The sequence below is a fragment of the Ambystoma mexicanum genome, chromosome 3q, assembly GCF_040938575.1.
Source record: "Ambystoma mexicanum isolate Mex_15411 chromosome 3q, UKY_AmexF1_1, whole genome shotgun sequence".
NCBI lineage: Eukaryota > Metazoa > Chordata > Amphibia > Caudata > Ambystomatidae > Ambystoma > Ambystoma mexicanum.
The window spans coordinates 449,444,063-449,463,763 of record NC_090926.1 but is presented as its reverse complement, the minus strand read 5'-3'; the positions used below and the strand labels follow the sequence as shown (position 1 = coordinate 449,463,763).

At 48.5% G+C, this 19,701-nt stretch overlaps 1 protein-coding gene across 1 annotated transcript in view; it reads right to left on the bottom strand.

Annotated features, from left to right (window-relative positions):
- FCHSD1 (FCH and double SH3 domains 1) overlaps window positions 1-19,701 on the bottom strand; it is a 582,795-nt gene that overhangs the window by 304,750 nt on the left and 258,344 nt on the right. Inside the window, exons 4-5 of the mRNA XM_069654127.1 lie at window positions 17,973-18,046; window positions 17,597-17,741 (exon numbers count right to left, since the gene is read on the bottom strand). Coding sequence (XP_069510228.1) covers window positions 17,597-17,741; window positions 17,973-18,046 — 219 coding nt within the window. The remainder of the gene's footprint in view (window positions 1-17,596; window positions 17,742-17,972; window positions 18,047-19,701) is intronic.

The window sequence follows — 19,701 nt, the reverse complement described above, 5'->3', positions numbered from 1 at the left end:
AGTGTTTGCTCCAACTTGGAATCTTGGCATGATGATTGTTGTGAATACTGATGAGGTGAGGCTGAACAGCCTGTGTTCATAGGGGATTGCACGGAATGCTTCTTCTGATTTGGCTGAGAAGTAATTTTTTTCTCTCTTCATTCGGGATATCAGTTCAGCAGATCTCCTTTTCTTCAGGTGGGCATCTGATTTCGGAAAACTGTCAATGTTCAGATCACTCTTGGGGATCACTAGTGCAGGAACGTGGACGTTCACTATTGTGCATATGCCTCCCCAATTTCTGGGCAGCCTTATGTATGCTTTGGATCCACATGCCCAGTAATGATCCATAATTACTGCGGTTCCGTGAGTCCTACCTGGAGCTTCAAAGATGCGTCCGCAGTTCTGATTCTCTCCCATCTTCCTCGTGCCATTGTTCCTGAAGCACAATTTTGGGCTTTCCAGTGGCACTATCTGCAGGGGTCCTCCTCTGTCTTCGACCCATGTTAGTAACTTTACCAACTTTGGCCATAGAGGTTTGCACAGTTTCTGTGAGTTTTCTACTGCTTCCTTGTAGGCTCCAAGGCCATCCATGCTCGGCATATCACTACTCCTGCTTCCCATCTGTCTGTGACAGCACTGTTTGAAGATCTGCATTTGACCTCTGTTCTTCCAAGTTTGGGCTTCTTCTGGAATTATTCCTTGGACGTTCAGTCTCGGGTTAATTTCCCATCTTGTTCCTGCTCCTTTCACTTCTGGCTTTTCATACCTGATCACATGATTTCTAGTATGAGCTCTGTTTCTTGTCTTAATGTCCTGGACATAATCATCTTCATTGGGATATGCTGTTTCAGTGGCCCATATCAGTGTGGCATCTTTTCCCATAAACTGTCCTCTGGTGTTGCACATTGCTATGTGTGACAAACAGTGTGCTGTCGGGACATCGATTTCTACAGCCACGAAGATCTTGGATTTTCGCATGCTGTACGGTAGGAGTGCACACACAAAGCATTCTCCTTCTGAATTTCATCTTCCAACTTCTTTCTTGTGTTGGTACCAAATGTTGTTCCCCAGATGCGCTGTGCTATCCAGATATTTTTTTTAAAAAAATGTGTTTATTGGCATTTTTAATAAAATCTTTTACATATTTCCATATTGTGCCTTATTCTCATGCAAACCAAGATATATTTGATTTAATTTCAACTTTAACTAACGATAACAACCGTCTCCTTATGGTGTCCTCTTGTGTGGCTCATCACTTCACTGAGGGGTAGGGGTGTTGTGGGGAAGCATTCATATTGTTAACAGGGTGTGAGGGGGAAGCTTCCCAGAGGTCTGTGGTGTCTCTTGGTGGCTCTCCTCTAGCCATCCTTTATATCTCTCAGGCATATCCGTGCTAGTCGCTGTTTCAGGGGGGCTTGTCATCCGACGGGAGAAGCATATGTCCAATGAGTTCCTTCCATGCTTCCAAGGCTCCGCTGGACTCTTCAGTTGATCTGGCTACGCTTTCTTCCCAGGCCTTGGTCTCAGCCGGGAGCCATCTTATCATTTCTCCATGCCATGCTTTGTATTGTGGTCCGGCTGTTTTTTTCCAGGACATGGCTATGGACCGTTTGGTTAAAATGCATGTTATGTCCATAAGTCTGGTTAAGTGTTTTATCTTGGCCAATCTAGGGTAGGTTCCCAGTAAGCACTCCTCTGGCGTCCATTTATACTTGGTCATGCCTGCTTTCTCGCATGCTTGTTTCACCTTTCCCCAGAGTGTCTTTGTTTTGGTGCATTCCCACATCATGTGTATTAGGTCTGCTTCCTCCTTGTTGCACCAAGTGCAGTTCGATTGTGTCTGTTTGTTAAATTTGGCTATCCGCTGCGGTGTTAGGTAGGTTCGGTATAGCGTGTTCATCTGTATTTGCCTAAACCTGTGATTTCTCGACACCTCCTTGGGGAACGTGAGCGCCCGGTTCCACTCCTCCTCTGTCATCTCCCTGCCTATATCCACTTCCCATTTCCTTTTCATGTCCGCGCTTCGGGGATTAGGTGTGTCGTTCAGTTGCCTGTATATTTGGGATATTGGTCTACTACCCTCCCCCAGGTTATATAGCAGTGTTAGTAGTGGGTCTGTGTCCGGTTCTTCGGGCCATGTCTCCCATTTGCTTCGCGCAGTGGCACGGGTCCTCTGGTACCAGAGAAACTGACCCGATTGTATGCCCTCTCTATCTCGCAGTGTGTCGAAGTCCTTGAATGTGCCTTCTTCGTATAGGTCTCCCCAGGTGTAGACCCCTTCTCTTTCCCATAATCTGATTTGTTTCAGGTCTGTGGCTACTGTATATAAGTCTGCGAGCAGTGGGATCTCCGGTGAGTAGGCCCTCTGTGTATTGGTGAGTGTCCTCGCCCTGCGCCAGATCTCCCTCCCCAAGTTGACTATGTGCGGTGTTTCTCCCATCAGTTTCGGTGGTATCCAAACCAATTCTTTCAGGCGGTGTGGCAGGCTCATGGCCTGTAGTAGGGAGTTTTCCTCAGTCGGTTCGTCTGATAACCATTTGGTCGTGAAGCTTAGCTGTGCTGCTAGGTAGTATTTTTCTAAGTTAGGGAGCTGAATGCCACCCCTTGTGCATGGCAGGGTTAATGTTGACAGTGCTATTTTATGTCTGTGCTTTCCCCATAGGAATTCCTTTATCAGTGTCTCCAGCAGTCTGAAGAAGGGTTTTTTAATATAGCATTGTATATTTTGAAACCCATACAGGAAGCGCAGTAGGACAACCATCTTAACTATGGAGGCCCTTCCCATCATTGACAGGGGGAGCCGCGACCAGAAGATCGTGGATTTGCGTAGGGCCCGTAGCGTCCTCATCGTGTTATGTTCGTGCATCAGCGTGGGGGTGTGCAGTATCTGGATCCCTAGATATCTGAATTTGGTGGTTTGCCATTTTATCCCTACCTTTGGGAGTGTCTCTATCTCAACATGTTGCAAGGCCGCCAGGGGGAACAGACAGGATTTAGACTTGCTGAATTGGATCCCGGACACCTTGGAGTAGTTGTCCAAGACCTCCAGCATAACTGGTACGTTGAGGTGTGGGTCTCTAACATATATGAGGACATCGTCCGCATAGAGTGAAATGATGTGATCTACCCCCCCCAGTCTTATGCCGGCATCGAAAAACTGTTTCCGAAAATAGATCGCTATAGGTTCTAGCCCAAGTATGTATAGCATTGGGGATAGGGGGCAGCCCTGCCTGGTCCCTCTCTGTATGTCCCATGCTTCTGATATGTGTTTCCCAGATTTCACTCTAGCCCTTGGCCCGGTGTACAATATCTGTACCCATCTGATGAACCCGGGCCCGAATCCAAATTCTCTAAGTACCGCCACCAGCCACTCCCAGTAGATGGAGTCGAACGCCTTTATGGCGTCTAAGGACATCAGCGCATATGGGCTTCTGTCCTCATTGGTTTGGGTCATAATGTGTTGTAGTCTACGCAGGTTCATTGATGTGTTCCTGCCCGGTATGAAGCCACATTGATCGCTGTGTATTATGTCCTCTATGATTCTGGATAGCCTCTTTGCCAGTATTGATGTTAGTATTTTCGCGTCGTAATTTAGCATTGCTAGTGGGCGGTAAGAATCACACAGGTCCGCAGGTTTGTCCGGTTTAAGGACCGGAACCACCAGTGTTTCCCTCATGTTTTCGGGCAGCTCTCCCCTTTCATAGGCTTCCTGGAATACCTCATGTAGTAGGGGTGTGAGGGAGGGTTCATATGCTTTATAGAATTCTGGGGGCAGGCCGTCAGTGCCGGGTGTTTTGCACGTTGCCAGAGACCGGATAGATTCTGTTATGTCGTCGAGTGTGATTTCAGCATCTAGCATTTGGGCCTGCTCGGGTGATATCCTATGGAGTCCTATCTCTTCAAGTGTGTCTGAGATCTGTTCTGGAGGGACCTGTTCTGCATGCGAGTAGAGTTTTGTGTAGTATTGTTTGAAGGTGTCGTTTATGCCCTGTTGTGTGTGATGTGTGTTCCCTTCCTCGTCTTGTAATGCCGTGGTGGAGTGTCTAGGGTGCTCTCTTCTGCATAACCAGGCCAGCAGCCTTCCCGGTCTGTCCGCCTCTATGTGTGCCCTATTTGTTTTTGTCACGTGGTCGAGCTTCTCCAGTCTATTCCACGCCGAATCATTTTCTCCCCTGAGTTTTCGAAGTTCCGTTTCCCTGTTCTGGTTGCCTGCCTGGGCTGCCTCTAGTCTTTCTATCTCTTTTTCCAGCTGGTCTAGTTCTTTCCTGAGCTGTCTCCTCATTCCCCCGGCCTTAGCAATAATTTCTCCCCTTATTACTGTTTTCAGGGCATCCCATATCGTGCTGCTGTGTTCCACACTTCCCACATTTTTGTCTATGTAGTTGTCTATGGATTCTTGTAGCTCCTCCCTGAAGCCTGGGTCTTTGAGTGCTTCTGTTGGCATTTTCCACATGGGGATTGGGGGCCTGGGGCCACTGTGGTTCCATGTCACCATTAGTGGGGAGTGATCAGATATGGTTCTTCCCAAATACTGCGCTCCTTCCATCTGTGGCAGGTGTTCTCTACCTATGAGGATGTGGTCTATTCTCGTGTATATTTTGTGGGGGGATGAATAGTATGAGTAGCCTCTCTGCATTGGGTGCATTTCACGCCACACATCTGCTAGGTCCAGTCTCTCTATCATTGTAGTCAGTGCCGTTGTCGCTGCCGATGGGCCCTTCGGGTGGGGGATGGATCTGTCAATTGTCGGGTCGCATACACAGTTGAGGTCGCCTCCCCACAGGAGTAAGCTATCTCTGTGTTGCACAATTTTGGGGTATAGTGAGTCCAGGTGAGCCGGTATGTTGCTGTTGGGGAAGTAAGAGTTGATTATGCATATTTCTGTCTGCTCTATATGTCCCCATAATATAACAAATCTACCCTCTGGGTCAACTACTGATTTTCTCAGGCGGAAAGGGAGCTGTGGGTGTATCCAGGTATATACTCCCCTGGCGTATTTGGAGTATGTAGTACCAAAACCCTGCCCCCCCCAGTGCGTTTGAAGTTTGGTTAGTGAGTCTGCCGTGCAGTGAGTTTCCTGTAGTAGTGCTATCTTCACCCCTTTTCTATTCAGGTAAGTCTTAATTCTGTTTCTGCGAATGTATGTCCCCAAACCTCGCACATTCCAAGTCATTATTTTAACTGCTGTTGTAGTCATGGTGGTTTGGAGTGGGCATAGTGTCCGTTCAATTCCCTTTTCCCCGGTATTCGCGTGCTAAATGCAGGCGTAGGTTGCCCCTCCCCTGTGTGTGACAAGAGGCGATTTTCCTTTTCCCTCCATCTTGCTCCTCTACCCCTTCTGATCGATCTCGGAGACTTACCAAAAATAGTAACTTCCATTCTTCTGAATGGGAACAGCAAACCATGTAACTTTAAACTGTCCCCAGCAGTTGCTTCCAACTTGCAACGCTCGGGGGGTCCCGAGCCTTCCAGGCCGTTCCTGGCCTTCCGGATCAGGGTGTGTGTAGGTGGGTTACCCACACAGTTTCCGTAGGGGTGGGTCGTTTTTCAGTGTTCGTGTGGTCCTTCGAGTTTCCGTCCGGTACAGCGATCTGCTTAATGATATGTCTCTGGGGTCTCAGTGACTGCTTTGTTGGCTCTGTGCGGGGGGGTCTCCCCTTGCTTATTGTGTTGGTGGGTGTGATGTTATCCCTTGTCCGATTTCGCTGGATCTTCCTTGCCGTCGGCCAGGTTGTTATGTTCCAGCCATAGGCTTGCTGCAGCAGGTGTCTCCAGGAATGTTGCTCTTCCTTTGTAGAGGACCTTGAGGCGTGACGGATAGAGCAGCATATACTTTAAATTGTGTTTTCGTAATTGCGCCTTTATTGGGATAAAAGAGTTCCTTGCTCGTTGCACAGTGGGCGTGTAGTCTGGATAAATGACTATCGTTGAGCCGTTTCGTTTGATTTCTCCTCCTTCTCTTGAGTATCGTAGTATGGTTTCACGGTCTCGAAAATTCAGGATTTTAGCTATGATTGGTCGTGGGTGCGAGCCTGGCGGTGGGCGCTTTTGGAGTGATCTGTGGGCTCTTTCCACTGAGAACCCTTGGGTGAGCTTCCCTGGGCCTATCTCCTGCAGTAGTAGCGTCTCGACGAAGTCGGTCGGGTCCGGGCCTTCCATGTCTTCGGGAACCCCTAATATGCGAACATTATTTCGGCGGGCTCGGCCCTCTGCTTCCTCTGACCGTGCCTCCAGCCTCACCACCCTCTGCTCAAGCTCCAGTACTTTCGACTGCAGTTCTTGGGTGTCCTCCACCGTGTCTTTTAGTGTGCTTTCCGCCGTCTTGACCCTTTCCGTGAGATTCCGTGCATCTTGACGCATGAGCTGTATGTCCGATTTCACCTCTTCTATCTTCCCCTCCACCGATGTGCGAAGGGCTGATATTGCCTGGAGTACCTGTGCGTGTTTGAGGTCTTCTTCCTTCTGTGGGGGTTCCCCCGCAGGTTCCTGGTCCTGTTGGGGTTGTCTCTGGGGTCTAGCCGTCGTAAATGAGTCCATTGTGACCAGTTTCGGTTTGCTCTTGGGGGGTGACATCCCCTTCCCTGGGTCCCTCCCGTTCCTGCTCTCGACTCGCAGGTTATGTGGTGCTGGGATATCTCCTGCGGTTAATGCCACGGTCCCGGTGTTACTTGTTGGGGTCTTCGAGCGATGCTCCGTGGCCCGTCTGTGGCTAGCACCCCCAATGTTCGCGGTGCGGGCCCCTTGTGTTGTCCTGCCTCGGCTGGGTGGCCTTCCGTGTGTTAGGGGGTCTCTCCCCTCTCGCTGTGTGTCCCTCAGATGTGGTCACGTTGAATCGTGCCAGCTCCGCAGGTACCGTTCCGTTGATGGTCTTCGGATTCCGCGGATTGCGGCGCGGCCCAGTGTCTCACCGTGGGCCCAAATCAGAAGGTCTGCACACCGTCGCTTTCGCCGGGGGGTGTATCCGGGTGGCTCAGTGCTCACTCTCGGCCTCCGCTACGTGCTCCTGGGTTGGAGCTCGGGCGATACTTCGGGTTGCAGGCCCGGCGCCCCCAGCGGTGTGCAATAATACGCAGGTGTACGCTGCTTGCGGGGCCGAAGGTCTCCCCGCGTGGCGAGCCCCGGATAGTCGTGTCCGCTCTCGCCTTTTAGGGTCCGCGGCTCGCAGCGTTCTGCTCTTTCGGCCTTTGGCGCCGAGATGGGCCGCGGCTCAGCTGGTCCAGTCTGTCGGTTGTTGCTGTGGGCTCCACGGGGCCTCGAGTCGGCTGCCGCGTCAGTCTCATCTCGCGGCGGGCGGCGCCATCTTGCTTTCCCCTGGGGCTCGACTTTAGGCTCCGCGTTTTTCGAGTTCTCCTTTGCGACTTGGATCAGGAGTCTGGTCGAGTGATGGGGGTTGGTTCCCCTGCTGGATTATGCAGTTAGATCGAGTGTAGCAGGGCTATTTAAGCATTAATAAGTCTTTTCAGCAGGATCTCGGACGGAGCTCCACGGGAACCTGTCTTTACAGCATGCGTGCTGGCCACGCCCCCCTGTGCTATCCAGATAATGGTTCAGTTCATTGTTATCTTCATGCAGGCTTCTCTTGATTCTTAGTGTCTTCCTGTAGTTAGCTATAACTACATCTGTAAAAGCATCTGCACGGCTTTTTCTTGCTGGAGGACTCTGAGGCATTTCAGTCCATGGTGCAGGCTTTTCCGTTTGTGCCATTCGAGTGGAAATCTGTCTGCCCTTTCCTGGTCCTCATGCAGCTTTTCTTTTCTGCATGCAAGTGCCCACGTTATCCAGCCTGACACTGGTCCTGTATATGGCTGTATAGTAGGCCTGATGCTTGTCCCTTGGGTTGTAACTTGTGTGTTTGTCGATACAGTCGCTGCAGGTTTATTTTTCAATTACTCATGTAGTTTCTTCGCTCAAGCTATGAACGGGAATAAATGATCTATCAACATTTGTGTCCTTGCAGTGAATTCTCTCGTCGCCGCTTCTGTCATCTCGAGGGTGTTTGCTATGTCTGCAATAGTCGGCCTTTCACTTGATTTCTTTCGGTCTCTCTCATTGTTTCTGGGTCTGATTGTTCGGTAGGCAGTCTTATCCTCTCTGCTGCCTTTGCTTGAGGTTCTGCAGCCATTGACACTTGCCCAGGTTCGTGTGCATTTAGTGTGTGGGTGTGTAGTGGTCAGTGCTATGTTTTCATTGGTTCCGTGATGACCCTGTCTCCAGATTTTCTCTTCATTCGTGCACTCGAGTGTGTGTATATTACTGCTAATTACATTCAATTTGAGTTCATTTACCTTACCATCAGATTTTCTTGGGACTGGAATGACTATATAGGGTCTGGGTGCCTTTGTGGGACTCATGCGTACATCATCAGGTGGATGCACTGCAATTGGACCGTTTTGTGCACCAATAAAGAATGCAGTTCTGATTGTTAATGACAGAAAGACAATGATAATCACCATGTATATACATAAAATCGCGCGGTATGAAAGGTGGCAACATTTCCTTCCAGGGAAGCGGGGGCGCCCCTCTGCTGGTGGGATGACCAGGTTACTGTTCTGGGCCCCCATTTCGATCATAACAAAATGTCATATTTTATTCTTTTCGCTCACTCCATTATTGGTTCTCGAAAAGTTTGTATCTTAAAGTGTCTGGTGTTTCGCAAGTGTCCCCCCTCTTGTGGGTGACGATTGTCTCTGGATATGGGATACAGTTCCCTTGCTAGACTATGGAAAATAGATTAGACTAACATCTTTGGCGAGTCACATTCATTGTGCATATTCAAAATAGGTGAGTTCCCAGTCCACCCCCTGAATCTGCTTCAATCCTGAGGACATGCTGCAATCTGTTCAATGTGATGAAAAATGGGAAAAATTGCAGTTAATCAAATAATAAAAGGTGAAGATCTCTTCTCTGTCCTCTCGATCTGTCCCTCGGCGGAAAGTTCACTGGAATCTTCTCAGATACTCTCTTTGAAAGTTGGATAGCTCCACTTGGAGCATGATGCCATGGAGGAGCGTTCCCAGATGTGCAACATTAGCTGGATCTCTGAAGAAGGTGATGACATCAACCTCGGCAGGTCTCCCCACCATTTCTGGAAAGTCAGTGACTAGGCAAAACAGGAAGTTATGCGCCAGTCGGCTGTCCTCGAGTGACAGGGACATTTGTCCTGCTTTGATGGGTTCTGGATTATAGGCCTTTCCCTTGACGTGAACAGTCCCTGCACTTTCCTGCTGTGTGGATTGCTACTAGGTAGTTTAGTTTAGTCCACAGTTGACCCAGATGTTCAGTGTTTGCTGGATTTCTAATGAAAGTAAGTGTGTCTGTGGTTCTTCCGACAATAGCTGGGCACTCCTCTGTGATGGGAAAGAAGAGTGTATTGACGAGTTCATCTATAATTGCCTGCGGTGGAAGCATTTGTGTCCTTATCACTGTATTCAGGCAGGGAAATTAAGGCATCTGCGATGACGGTAAGTAGTTGCCAGATTACTTTCTTGTTAGCAGGATCTTGGATAAAGTCTGTGACACTGGTGACTCTCCCTACAAGTGACAGATATGTCTCTAGCACTAATTGGAAACAGGACAGCACATCCCTTGTGATATTTCTTCTAGGTGACACCATAAATACTGCAAAGCGACGTCTTGCTTTTTGATGAGTCAGGATGTTGTGTTTAGCTCTTTAGGCAAAGTCTTTGATCACAATCTATTTGAGTCTTGTTTTCACCAAACTTCAGTGTGATTGATTTACAAGTTCGTGTCAACAAACGTGTTGTGGTTTAGATGCGTAATTGTCTTCTTCACCCTACAACTGAGATTCATAGAGTGTCTGTTATGTCCTTATCCCCTTGTTTACTTAGAAGAACTGTCCAGTTTAAGCTACAACTTGCAAACGGGTTCTTTGTCTTGGCTTTGCTGCTCATGTGTCCTTCTTCCTTGTCATGGATCTCGTCTGCATGTGCTGAGGTTCTTCCCCGTTGTCTGTAGTTTCTTCGCGGTGGGGTGCAGCTAGAGGGTTTTCTCTGATGTAGGGCTTAATGTCATTGAGAAAAATCCATGCTCTCCTGCCCTGCAATTTTACTGCTGATGGAGTGCAGTCTTCTACGATGAAAGGATCATTGAATCGCAGCTCATCCCACCTTTTCATCGTGTGGTTCTTGATTAGGACTGTGTCTCCAGGGAAAATGAGTAGAACACAAAGACCTTGAGCTGGGTCTGTTGCAGAGTCTTCTGCAATGCTTTGTGCTGTGCTGCACCTTCTTTGTCGCCGCTGCAGCTGGTCTGAAATTACAGTAAGGCTGGATGTCATACAGTTCAGGTACTTTGACAATTCGGTGACCAGGACCTCTCGGGTTGGCTGGGCATCACATCTAGCTCTATCTCGTGGGGTAAGGGAGGTATTCATTCTCCTTCCTGTGACTATCTCATGCAGCGTAAAATGATGGTCGGAGCTTGGTTGGTTCCAAAGAGCATACAATGCCAGTGGAAGGCCGTGCAACCATCCCCTCTTTAGAGTAAGCTTCAACTTGGCTATCCTTATCTTTAACAAGCCGTTGAGCCCCTCACAAAGACCATTACCTTCTGGATGATACGCCGACGAGAATTTGTGCTTTATACCATGCAACAAGCTGATCTGCTCAAAGACTGAGTTATCAAAATTAGCCCCGTTGTCTAACCTCATCACCTCACACACCCCATCTAGGGAACACTTCCCTCACCAGGAATTTAGCCGCACAGGTTGAGTCTGGGTCTGTACAAGGACCTGCCTCTATCCATCTAGAGAATGGACACACCACTACAATTAAATACCTATACCCGTTACACACTTGGATCATGTCGACGTAGTCGATATGCAAGTGCTGAAAAGGCCCATTTGGCCGGGGGAGGACTCCTCTCACTACAATGTGTGCCCAGCGGTGAATTGCTGGCAGATTATACAGTTCACCATAAAAAATACAACATGCTCTGCTAAATTTGGTATAACCAGTCTTCCGTGAGCGTTGGCGCTAAATTCTCGTTTGACATATGTAATGGGTAAAGCAATTGCTCCAATGCTATTCTTAGTAGAGCTACAGGCATGACTGGTTTACCCGTGCTGTCTTGCCACCACAATCCATCAGAGGGGTTTAAAGAACACCCTCGACGTTCCCAAAGGTTCTTTTCATCTTGCAGTGCCTCCCCTTGAAGTTCCATTAGTTGTGTCTGCCCCATATTACTATAGGCTTCTTGTGTGGTTTGTGTTACCATCATTCTTTCATGGGTGCACGCCACTTCCACTTCCATGATCGTCTCACTCTTGGATGCCATATGCTTGGCTTCCGTGTCTGCTGCGTGATTTCTGTGCAACACAATCTGTCCCGTGAGTATGGGCGGTGCATTTTATGACCGCTATGTCCACTGGGAGCTGTAGTGTCTTAATCAGCCTGTCCAATAAGGCTGCGTGCTGCACTGGCGTGCTGTCCGCTCGGAAGTAGCCCCTCCTTTTCCAGCACGCTAGGACTGCGTGCACTGTGGATGTCACAGAGGCGTAGTCACTGTACACCGTTACTTCCTGGTCTGCGTGATTCTCAATGGCGAGAATCAACGCCAATAACTCTACAGCCTGTGCTGAGTAATGAGATGGTTTTCGCGCACTGACGAGTACTCAAAATTCTCTGTTTGCTATGTGGTTCATTACAGCTACACCTGTGTATCTGAGTCCGTCTTCTAGGTCGATTCTTGAAGAACCATCAAAGAAAATGATGTCTCGTCCTGCTAGGGCATTTTCTTTTACCCTGGGGATTTCATCATAGAATTCTTCATAGTTTGCACAGTCATGTATAAGTTCTCCTTCAGTGACGGGCTCGGCTATGAACGTAGCTGGGTTTACTGTTTTACATCGTACTATTTTGATCGATGGATTAGATATAATCAATTCATAGGCAGAAGCTCTTTGAGATGTCAGCGTACCCTTTGGTTTCTCTAAGATGGCAAATAATGAGTGCTCGACATATAAAGTCATGGAACATCCCATTACAATGGTTGTCGCCTTCTCTATGGTGAACGCTGCGGCAGCTAAGCTTTGTTCGCATGTGAACTGACCTCTCATTACTGGGTCCAGATTCCCACTATAATAAGCTAAGGGCTTGTATCCCAACAAGGTTCTTTGAGCGAATACTGCCGTCATAACAATGCCATTCATGTGCGAAAACAGGTAGAATTCCTCTGCATAATTAGGAATCCCGAGAACTGGAGCTGTACAAATCCCTCTCGAGTTCTGTAAACCCCTTTTCCATTTCCTCGGTCCATTCAATCTTTTCCTTTGTCATCTGGGCCTTCTTCAGGGCCTGGAGCAAGGGCTTGGTATATGAGCTGTAATCGAAGACCCATGCTCTAACATAATTGCACAGGCCTAAAAAGCTCTGCATTTGCTTTACCGTGAGTGGCTTTGCCGTGTTCATGATAGCTTAAGCCCTTTCTGGGGTAACCTTTTTCCCCTCATGCGAAATTAACTTACCTATGTACAGCACCTCCTGTTGACAATATTGTATTTTTTCCTTGTCACCCTTATATCCTTTCTCAGCCAGTATAGTCAGTAGCTGAAATGAATTGTGCCTGCATTGTTCTTCTGTTGTGCTGCAGATTAGGATGTCATCCACATACTTCAAATCAAAGCTTTCTACTGCAATATTGCTCAGGTCCATCTGGAGGAATCTGTTAAAGATGGACGGGGACTCACATTACCCCTGTGGCAACCTCGTGCTTTTCAGACGCATTTGTCTGAATGTGAACAACCTCAGATCCTTTGAATAATGGTGCAACGGGACTGAGAAAAAAGCATTTTTCAAGTCAATCACTGTGAAATAATTTTCCTCGACTGGTATATTACATAAAATTCTAGAAGGATTAGGGACTAGAGGGAACCCGGCTTCAACATTTTCGTTTAATGCTCTTAAATCTTGGATTAAACACCAAGACCCTCCCTTTGATTTCTTGACAGGATATATCACTGTGTTACAGGGTGACTCTGACGTCACTAGGATGCCTTGTTCCATCATGGCGGAAATAGTCTTCGCGATCCCTTCATCCGCCTCTCTGGACATGGGATATTATCGTGCTCTTGGTAAAATTGCTCCTGGTTTCAATTTAATTTTCACTTCTCCCACCCCCTTCAGGAGGCCTACGTCATATGGTCCTGTAGTCCATACTGAGACAGGCACTTGGGATATGTCATCGAAGTATTCCGGACGTACCAGTGCCAACATCATTCTCTGAGGCACTTCTCTTTTAATCATCTTTACCCAAAATATATGACTCACTTCCACCCTTGTCTCTTCTGAGTCTGGTTGTTCTTCAAACAGATTGTCATCAGTGACATCAGTCACTCGATACCCTTCTTCAATGGTGATAATCACACACCAATGTCTGCCTTCATCATCGTAGTCTTCAACTAATGCTATCCTACCTCGCACTGCTGCAGCATGTATCATCAAGGGAAATATTTGTCCCTCCTCTTCATGTATTGGTATTCTCGGCCTGAATAGAAATTCGTCAGGTTTTCTCCTGACCTTGTCTGCAAGGCCTGGTAATCCCACCATAAGTACACGTATGCCATATGCGAAAACCTCAGGTTCCAGTGGTATAGCTCTCATGGCTCTGTGTCCTGAATTGGCTCTGATCATATTGCACACGTTCGAGTAATGCATTCCCGGAGTAGAGCATACTATGCCCCCCTCTCTAAACGAGATGGTCATATTCAATTTTGTCATTAAATCTTGACCCAAATATTTACTGGGGTCTGACGCGAATACAATAAAGGTGCATTCATTTTGCATTCCCCTATGGAGACTGGGAGTGCGTCTGTAAAAGGAACTCGACTGTGAGCTCCTGTAAAACTCTGAGTATCAATAGCCTCGCCGGACAAGGAAAACTTGCCTTCTTGTATGCACGAGCGTGTTGCCCCCGTTCAACTAAGAAGGAATATTCTTTACCCCCTATGGCGACATTCACCCTAGGTTCCCTTTTAGGGTCTGGTGTCACTGATAGGTTAGAGCACGCCAGGGTTCCCAGAGAGCTGTCCTAGTTCATGTATAAGTTTGGTCCACTGTACACTTGTGGATTTTCTCCATTCCTAGAGTTGCCTCCCCTTCTGGAGTTTGTGCCCTGAGATCATTGCGGTGGTGCCTGCTGGAATTGCCCTTGTGGCAAGTGCCCCATGCTCGTGGGTTGAACCCCCTGCTTCGCACCCTGCTGCATGCCTGGTGCTTGCTGCTGCACTGTGTGATTCTGTGTGCCACCCTGTGGTGGGATCGCAGGTGAGTTCGCCGCACCTGCTCCCATTCCTTAGCTATTTTGCTACGCGCCTTGGCTTCTGCATGAGCGCGCCAGATGCCCTGTCATTCCACACAGCTAACACACAGGCGGTGGTCGGGCTATTTGTCCATTCGCCATATCTATATTGCCCATTTGTACATTTTGAAAACCTCCTTGATTCCCTTGGAAACCTCCTTGATTACCCTGCCATCCTCTTACTCTAAATCCCCTTCCCCTTGCGTATTGTCCTACGATACCCTGAGTGTTCTGCTGTGGGACAGCCACCTGCTGTGTTCTGTTCAGCTGGGCTAGTTAGCATGGCTCCTTCGAGAGCATACTTGGATAATTTCTTTTTCGCTAGCTTTGCTTCCTCACCTTTTCGAGTTGCCTCCTTTTTCCGATTCTTTTCTTGCAACAGTCTACAGTAATGTGCAATAGTCAACTGTATTTCGGCCCAAGGTTTAGCCTCAACTCCTACCAATTTCTTAAGCTGTTTTTGTACAGGCTCTGACATAAAATGTGGTAAAACACAGGTATGGATTTTGCCCTGGGTCTTGGGTTTTTTGAATGAGTAAAGGCTCCTTGTGTGTTTCTGTCTTCTCCTAAGGCCCCCGCTTCCTCTCTCGCCTCTTCTGGTTGGCTTCCATTTTTGGAGGTACCTGTTTGGTTTGCTGTTTGAGGGTAAAGTGGTTTGAAAATTGAGTAAGTTCTGGCTAGTCGGTACCTCTGGTATTCCTCTAAAAAAGTAAAGGGGTCCTCTTCCCTGGCTGGATTGGTTGTTGATGGTGTTGCTTTTTCAGATTTGCTTTCACTCTTCAAAAATGTATTGGACAATACTTTATACCTTCCTGAGGAACCAATACAAAGCCATTGGTGAAACACGTGTCGAGCGAATCAGTATGTTAAGTAGAAATTAGCTACCCAGGACAAAACTGGAGGGAACAAGCATGCTAAGAAGAAATTAGCTACCCAGGACATTCCTATGAAGTAATGCTAATGTCCCTATCGAATGCAACTAACAGTTTCCAATTTTGAAGAAACAAAGTAAAAGGAAGTAACTAGACATTAACTGGATCCCGAGCAAACAATCAAAATCAGACAATTAAGGACTCTAATTTGGAGCAACAATTTTAGTTTCTCTTGAAGTCAGGGACCTTACTATGAAGGATTACTAAGGCCCCCAAAGGACCCTAAGGAACAAGAAATATGCCAACAGACTTTCACTGTGCAATTAACGAATAATAAATAAATACCCACCTCCACCTACTCTGTGCTTCTGCCAATTATTTCAACACTAATCTAAAAAAAAAATTTAAATCTGAAGGCGCAAATAAGGTAATATACTCTTCTTTTATCAGTTCTCTCAAACATTGGGCAACCTCAATGATAATATTACCATGCAGCCACAGATACCTCATGTCTAGCTATCATTAGTGAGCTTGCTTTCAAAGACTGCGGATAGGTTGCAAACTCTTTATATAGATGTTGTTCATATAATAACAAACCGAAAACAAGTGGATGTCGGTACAAGTCTGGTAAACATTTGCGGAGCCAAGGTAGGTATAGTCACTGTTCTCTCGAAATGTCTGAATGTGACCTGGGGCGGTAATTAGAGTCATAAGGTGTAAGTGTGGTAGAGTCAAGTATAGGAGTCATGGGTGGGGAGGGTAGTTTATGTGGTTAATGTGTGCAGACATATTTTAGCAATATCTTCTGTTCGTGGAGCCACTTTTTCATATTAGTTTTGAACCTCTTGTGTGTGTGTATTCTGTTTTTATGTCAAGCTTGCATAGTAGGGCAATGAAAATTGGCTAGATCAGACTATCAAGACTAGTAAGTCCAATTTAGCTTTATTTTGTGAGAAAGCAAATATTACGTAGCTGCTGTGGTTGTGCCTTATTAAATCTTTTTGAATTGGTGGGAATTGTCTGTGTGCGCTGCTAATATTCTTCTGAGCTGTACCCAGATGGAAGCTCGGCAAGCGCAGATGTGCACAGCATAGAGGGGACATTGCCCACCACTCCCAGATCTCAAATTCAAAAGCTCCAGAGGGTACGAAGCAATGCATTTTACCTGAAAATTGCAAGTACATAACTCCTGTCTCGGTGCCTCAGCTCATGCCGGAAAGAAGAATGTGGTTTAAATTACTATGCATTGTGCAGGCCGCTTTCTGGTACAGATTCCCAACTACCTCCAGCAGCTGTCCCACGCAGCAGAATCTTAGCTCAAGGAACACTGCCCAGATATTCCCAAATGGGTGCTGTGGGGGAAAAACGGCAAAGGGACTGTCTTGGCAAGTGGGCCAATGCTTAAGAACATCTCAGGCTGCATCCAATGAATACAAGTAATTAGAGGATGTTCTAAACTTAACTCAAAAGTGCAATTTTCATATATTATTTTTTGGTGTAATACTTCTATTGCAACCAACTTCTCTGAACATCAAAGGGAAAATGTCGGTCACCCCAAGTGTTTCCCATCTCAGGGCATGAGTTACAGAATTTTTGGTGTGCGGAAAAGTGACTTTGCGCACTAATCAGCATGCCGAACTCCTTTGGTCGATTCATGGTATGGACCTTGTGTGTATTTCCGGGACCTAGAGGGGACTCTGCGCAGGTCCGTCATCTCGGTGCATGCAGTTCGGCGCCCTGTACGAGACTCCACGGAAAGTGTGGGACAGGCTTACGCAGAGAAATAACGAGCGGTCAAGACATGCATATTCCCCATTTTCCCCTCAAAATGAGGAAGTACTTTGACGTTTTGAGGGACGGGCCACACAGTGAAATCGCACGCCCACTCAAGTGCAAACCAGACCAAATTCATGGAACCCAACGCGTAACCCCACATCCAGAAAAGTTACACGCAAAACTTGTGGACTGACTGCCACATGATAGGAGGCGCAGAGCACTGTGCGTATAGGATCCAACACGCAGAGGTAGGATTCACATACCAATTTAGGGGTGACAGCATGTAGTTGAGGTGCTGGTTTAAATTAGGGGTGCACGTATGCAGATTAGCGGGGTGCAGCTGTCATTTATGGGGGTTCGCACGCAGATTCACCGGGGAACGCCTTGAGTTCCATGAAATGTAACACATTTTTTGGAGTGCAGTTAGGAGTTACGGGGGGGCTTACAAAGTGTAAACAGGGTGCTACCTTGGTTGAAGGGGATAGTCTGAAGTATTGACGTTGCGCATGATGGGGGTGCGTGGAGTGCCAAGGGCTTTCCAGCCGCTACTTGCACCTAGGGTTATTTTGCGGTTGGGTTTCCATGAATACCGGCCCCTAGGGTGTTCCCAGCCCAACTTCCTGCAGCTCGTTGCTCTCCCCTAGACCTACCTTTTTCAGCAGGTGCTCCTTCGCAGTCCGGGCTGTTTTCGCAGCTTCGCTCGTCAAGTTACGGTAGTTCTCCGAAGCAGCCACTCTGGCTTGGCCGTGGGAGGCCGTGCCTTCCACCACAGACTTCCACACCGCGAAAACACTCCTGAAAGGACAGGGGTTGGCAGCGTTCAAAGGCTTACTCTAGGGTGCTCGAATGGGAAACCACCCACAATAAAATACATTTGCCACCATCCATAGCATAGGTACTTGGCAACAACGCAGACTCCACCCAGTGTCACCCCCCATTAAGATCTACCCCTATGGCCGCATTAAAAGCTCTTCACAGAGACCCCAACAGAAACCGCGTGTCCGTTTCACCCGGAGTGCCTCTCACCTGTTCCCAGTGGTCTCGTTTTTCCCACGATGCCAGTCTCTCTTCAGATACTGTACAGACAGCCTCTGCAGGGCCTAAAATGACAAACAGGTTGAAAAGACTTCTTCCTCCTGCAGCACACAACGTCCTTTCACAAGCAGGCATCTCTCCTTGCACACAACGTCCTTTCACAAGCAGGCATCTCTCCTTGCACACAACGTCCTTTCGCAAGCAGGCATCTCTCCTTGCACACAACGTCCATTCACAAGCAGGCATCTCTCCTTGCACACAACGTCCATTCACAAGCAGTCATCTCTCCTGCAGCACACAACGTCCATTCACAAGCAGGCATCTCTCCTGCAGCACACAACGTCCATTCACAAGCAGGCATCTCTCCTAGCACACAACGTCCATTCACAAGCAGTCATCTCTCCTGCAGCACACAACGTCCATTCACAAGCAGGCATCTCTCCTGCAGCACACAACGTCCATTCACAATCAGGCATCTCTCCTGCAGCACACAACGTCCATTCACAAGCAGGCATCTCTCGTAGGGGCGAATGCGTCCAAGAACAGCCTGCTGCCACATTCCACAAAGATCTGTGAGGCCGGAACGTGTCTACCACCGGAACGTACAAGGTGGGCAGGTGTCACCCGCACAACCCACAGGGGCAGCGATGGTGCCCAAATAACAGCGTGTGCAGTGTCTGTGCTGAGCAACTTCATACATGGTGGGGAGGCATTACATGAGTGACACTGAACCACTAAATGGATGGCAATGGGGCACTAAGGGAGAGATGCTACATCAGTTTAAAGGGGTGGTGTTTAGGCATCACATGTGTGAGATATAACTATTAAATGCGTAACCTCGAGCTAATAAATCAGTGATATCCAGGCAATGGACATGGGTGCTGTCTAAGCAAGTAACTCGGTGATGCTGAGGCACTGTGTGGGGGCGGCCATTGCCATGTAAAGCGAAACTCAGAGGAAGAGGCTCCCAACCTCCACGTCGTCTTTGGTAGAGCCCAGTGAATCCCAGAGCCTTGAGGGAACAGGGCGCCATATCACAGCGGCGTCACGACAAGAGCAAGAGAGATACATTTAGCACCAGATGTATGGACAATTGGAGCTCTGGGTGGTCAGAGGTAGGACTACAGATGATACAGAATAGAGCAAGAGCGCCATGGGGCTGGACCCTATCTAATCCCAAGGAGTGAAGGGTAGAGAAGGCTTGTGGACAAGGGAGGGACTGATCTGCACTTGGTGTGGGTGCGAGGCTGGTGGGCAGGGGAGGGACTGGCCTGCACCTGGTGTGGGGGCGAGGCTGGTGGGCAGGGGAGGGACTGATCTGCACCTGGTGTGGGTGCGGGGCTGGTGGGCAGGGGAGGGACTGGCCTGCACCAGGTGTGGGTGCGGGGCTGGTGGGCAGGGACTGATCCGCACCTGGTGTGGGTGCGGGGCTGGTGGGCAGGAGAGGGACTGGCCTGCACCTGGTGTGGGGGCGAGGCTGGTGGGCAGGGGAGGGACTGATCTGCACCTGGTGTGGGTGCGGGGCTGGTGGGCAGGGGAGGGACTGGCCTGCACCAGGTGTGGGTGCGGGGCTGGTGGGCAGGGACTGATCCGCACCTGGTGTCGTGCGGGGCTTGTGGACAGGGGAGGGCCTGATCTGCACCTGGTGTGGGGGCGGGGCTGGTGTGCAGGGGAGGGCCTGATATGCACCTGGTGTGGGTGCGGGGCTGGTGTGCAGGGG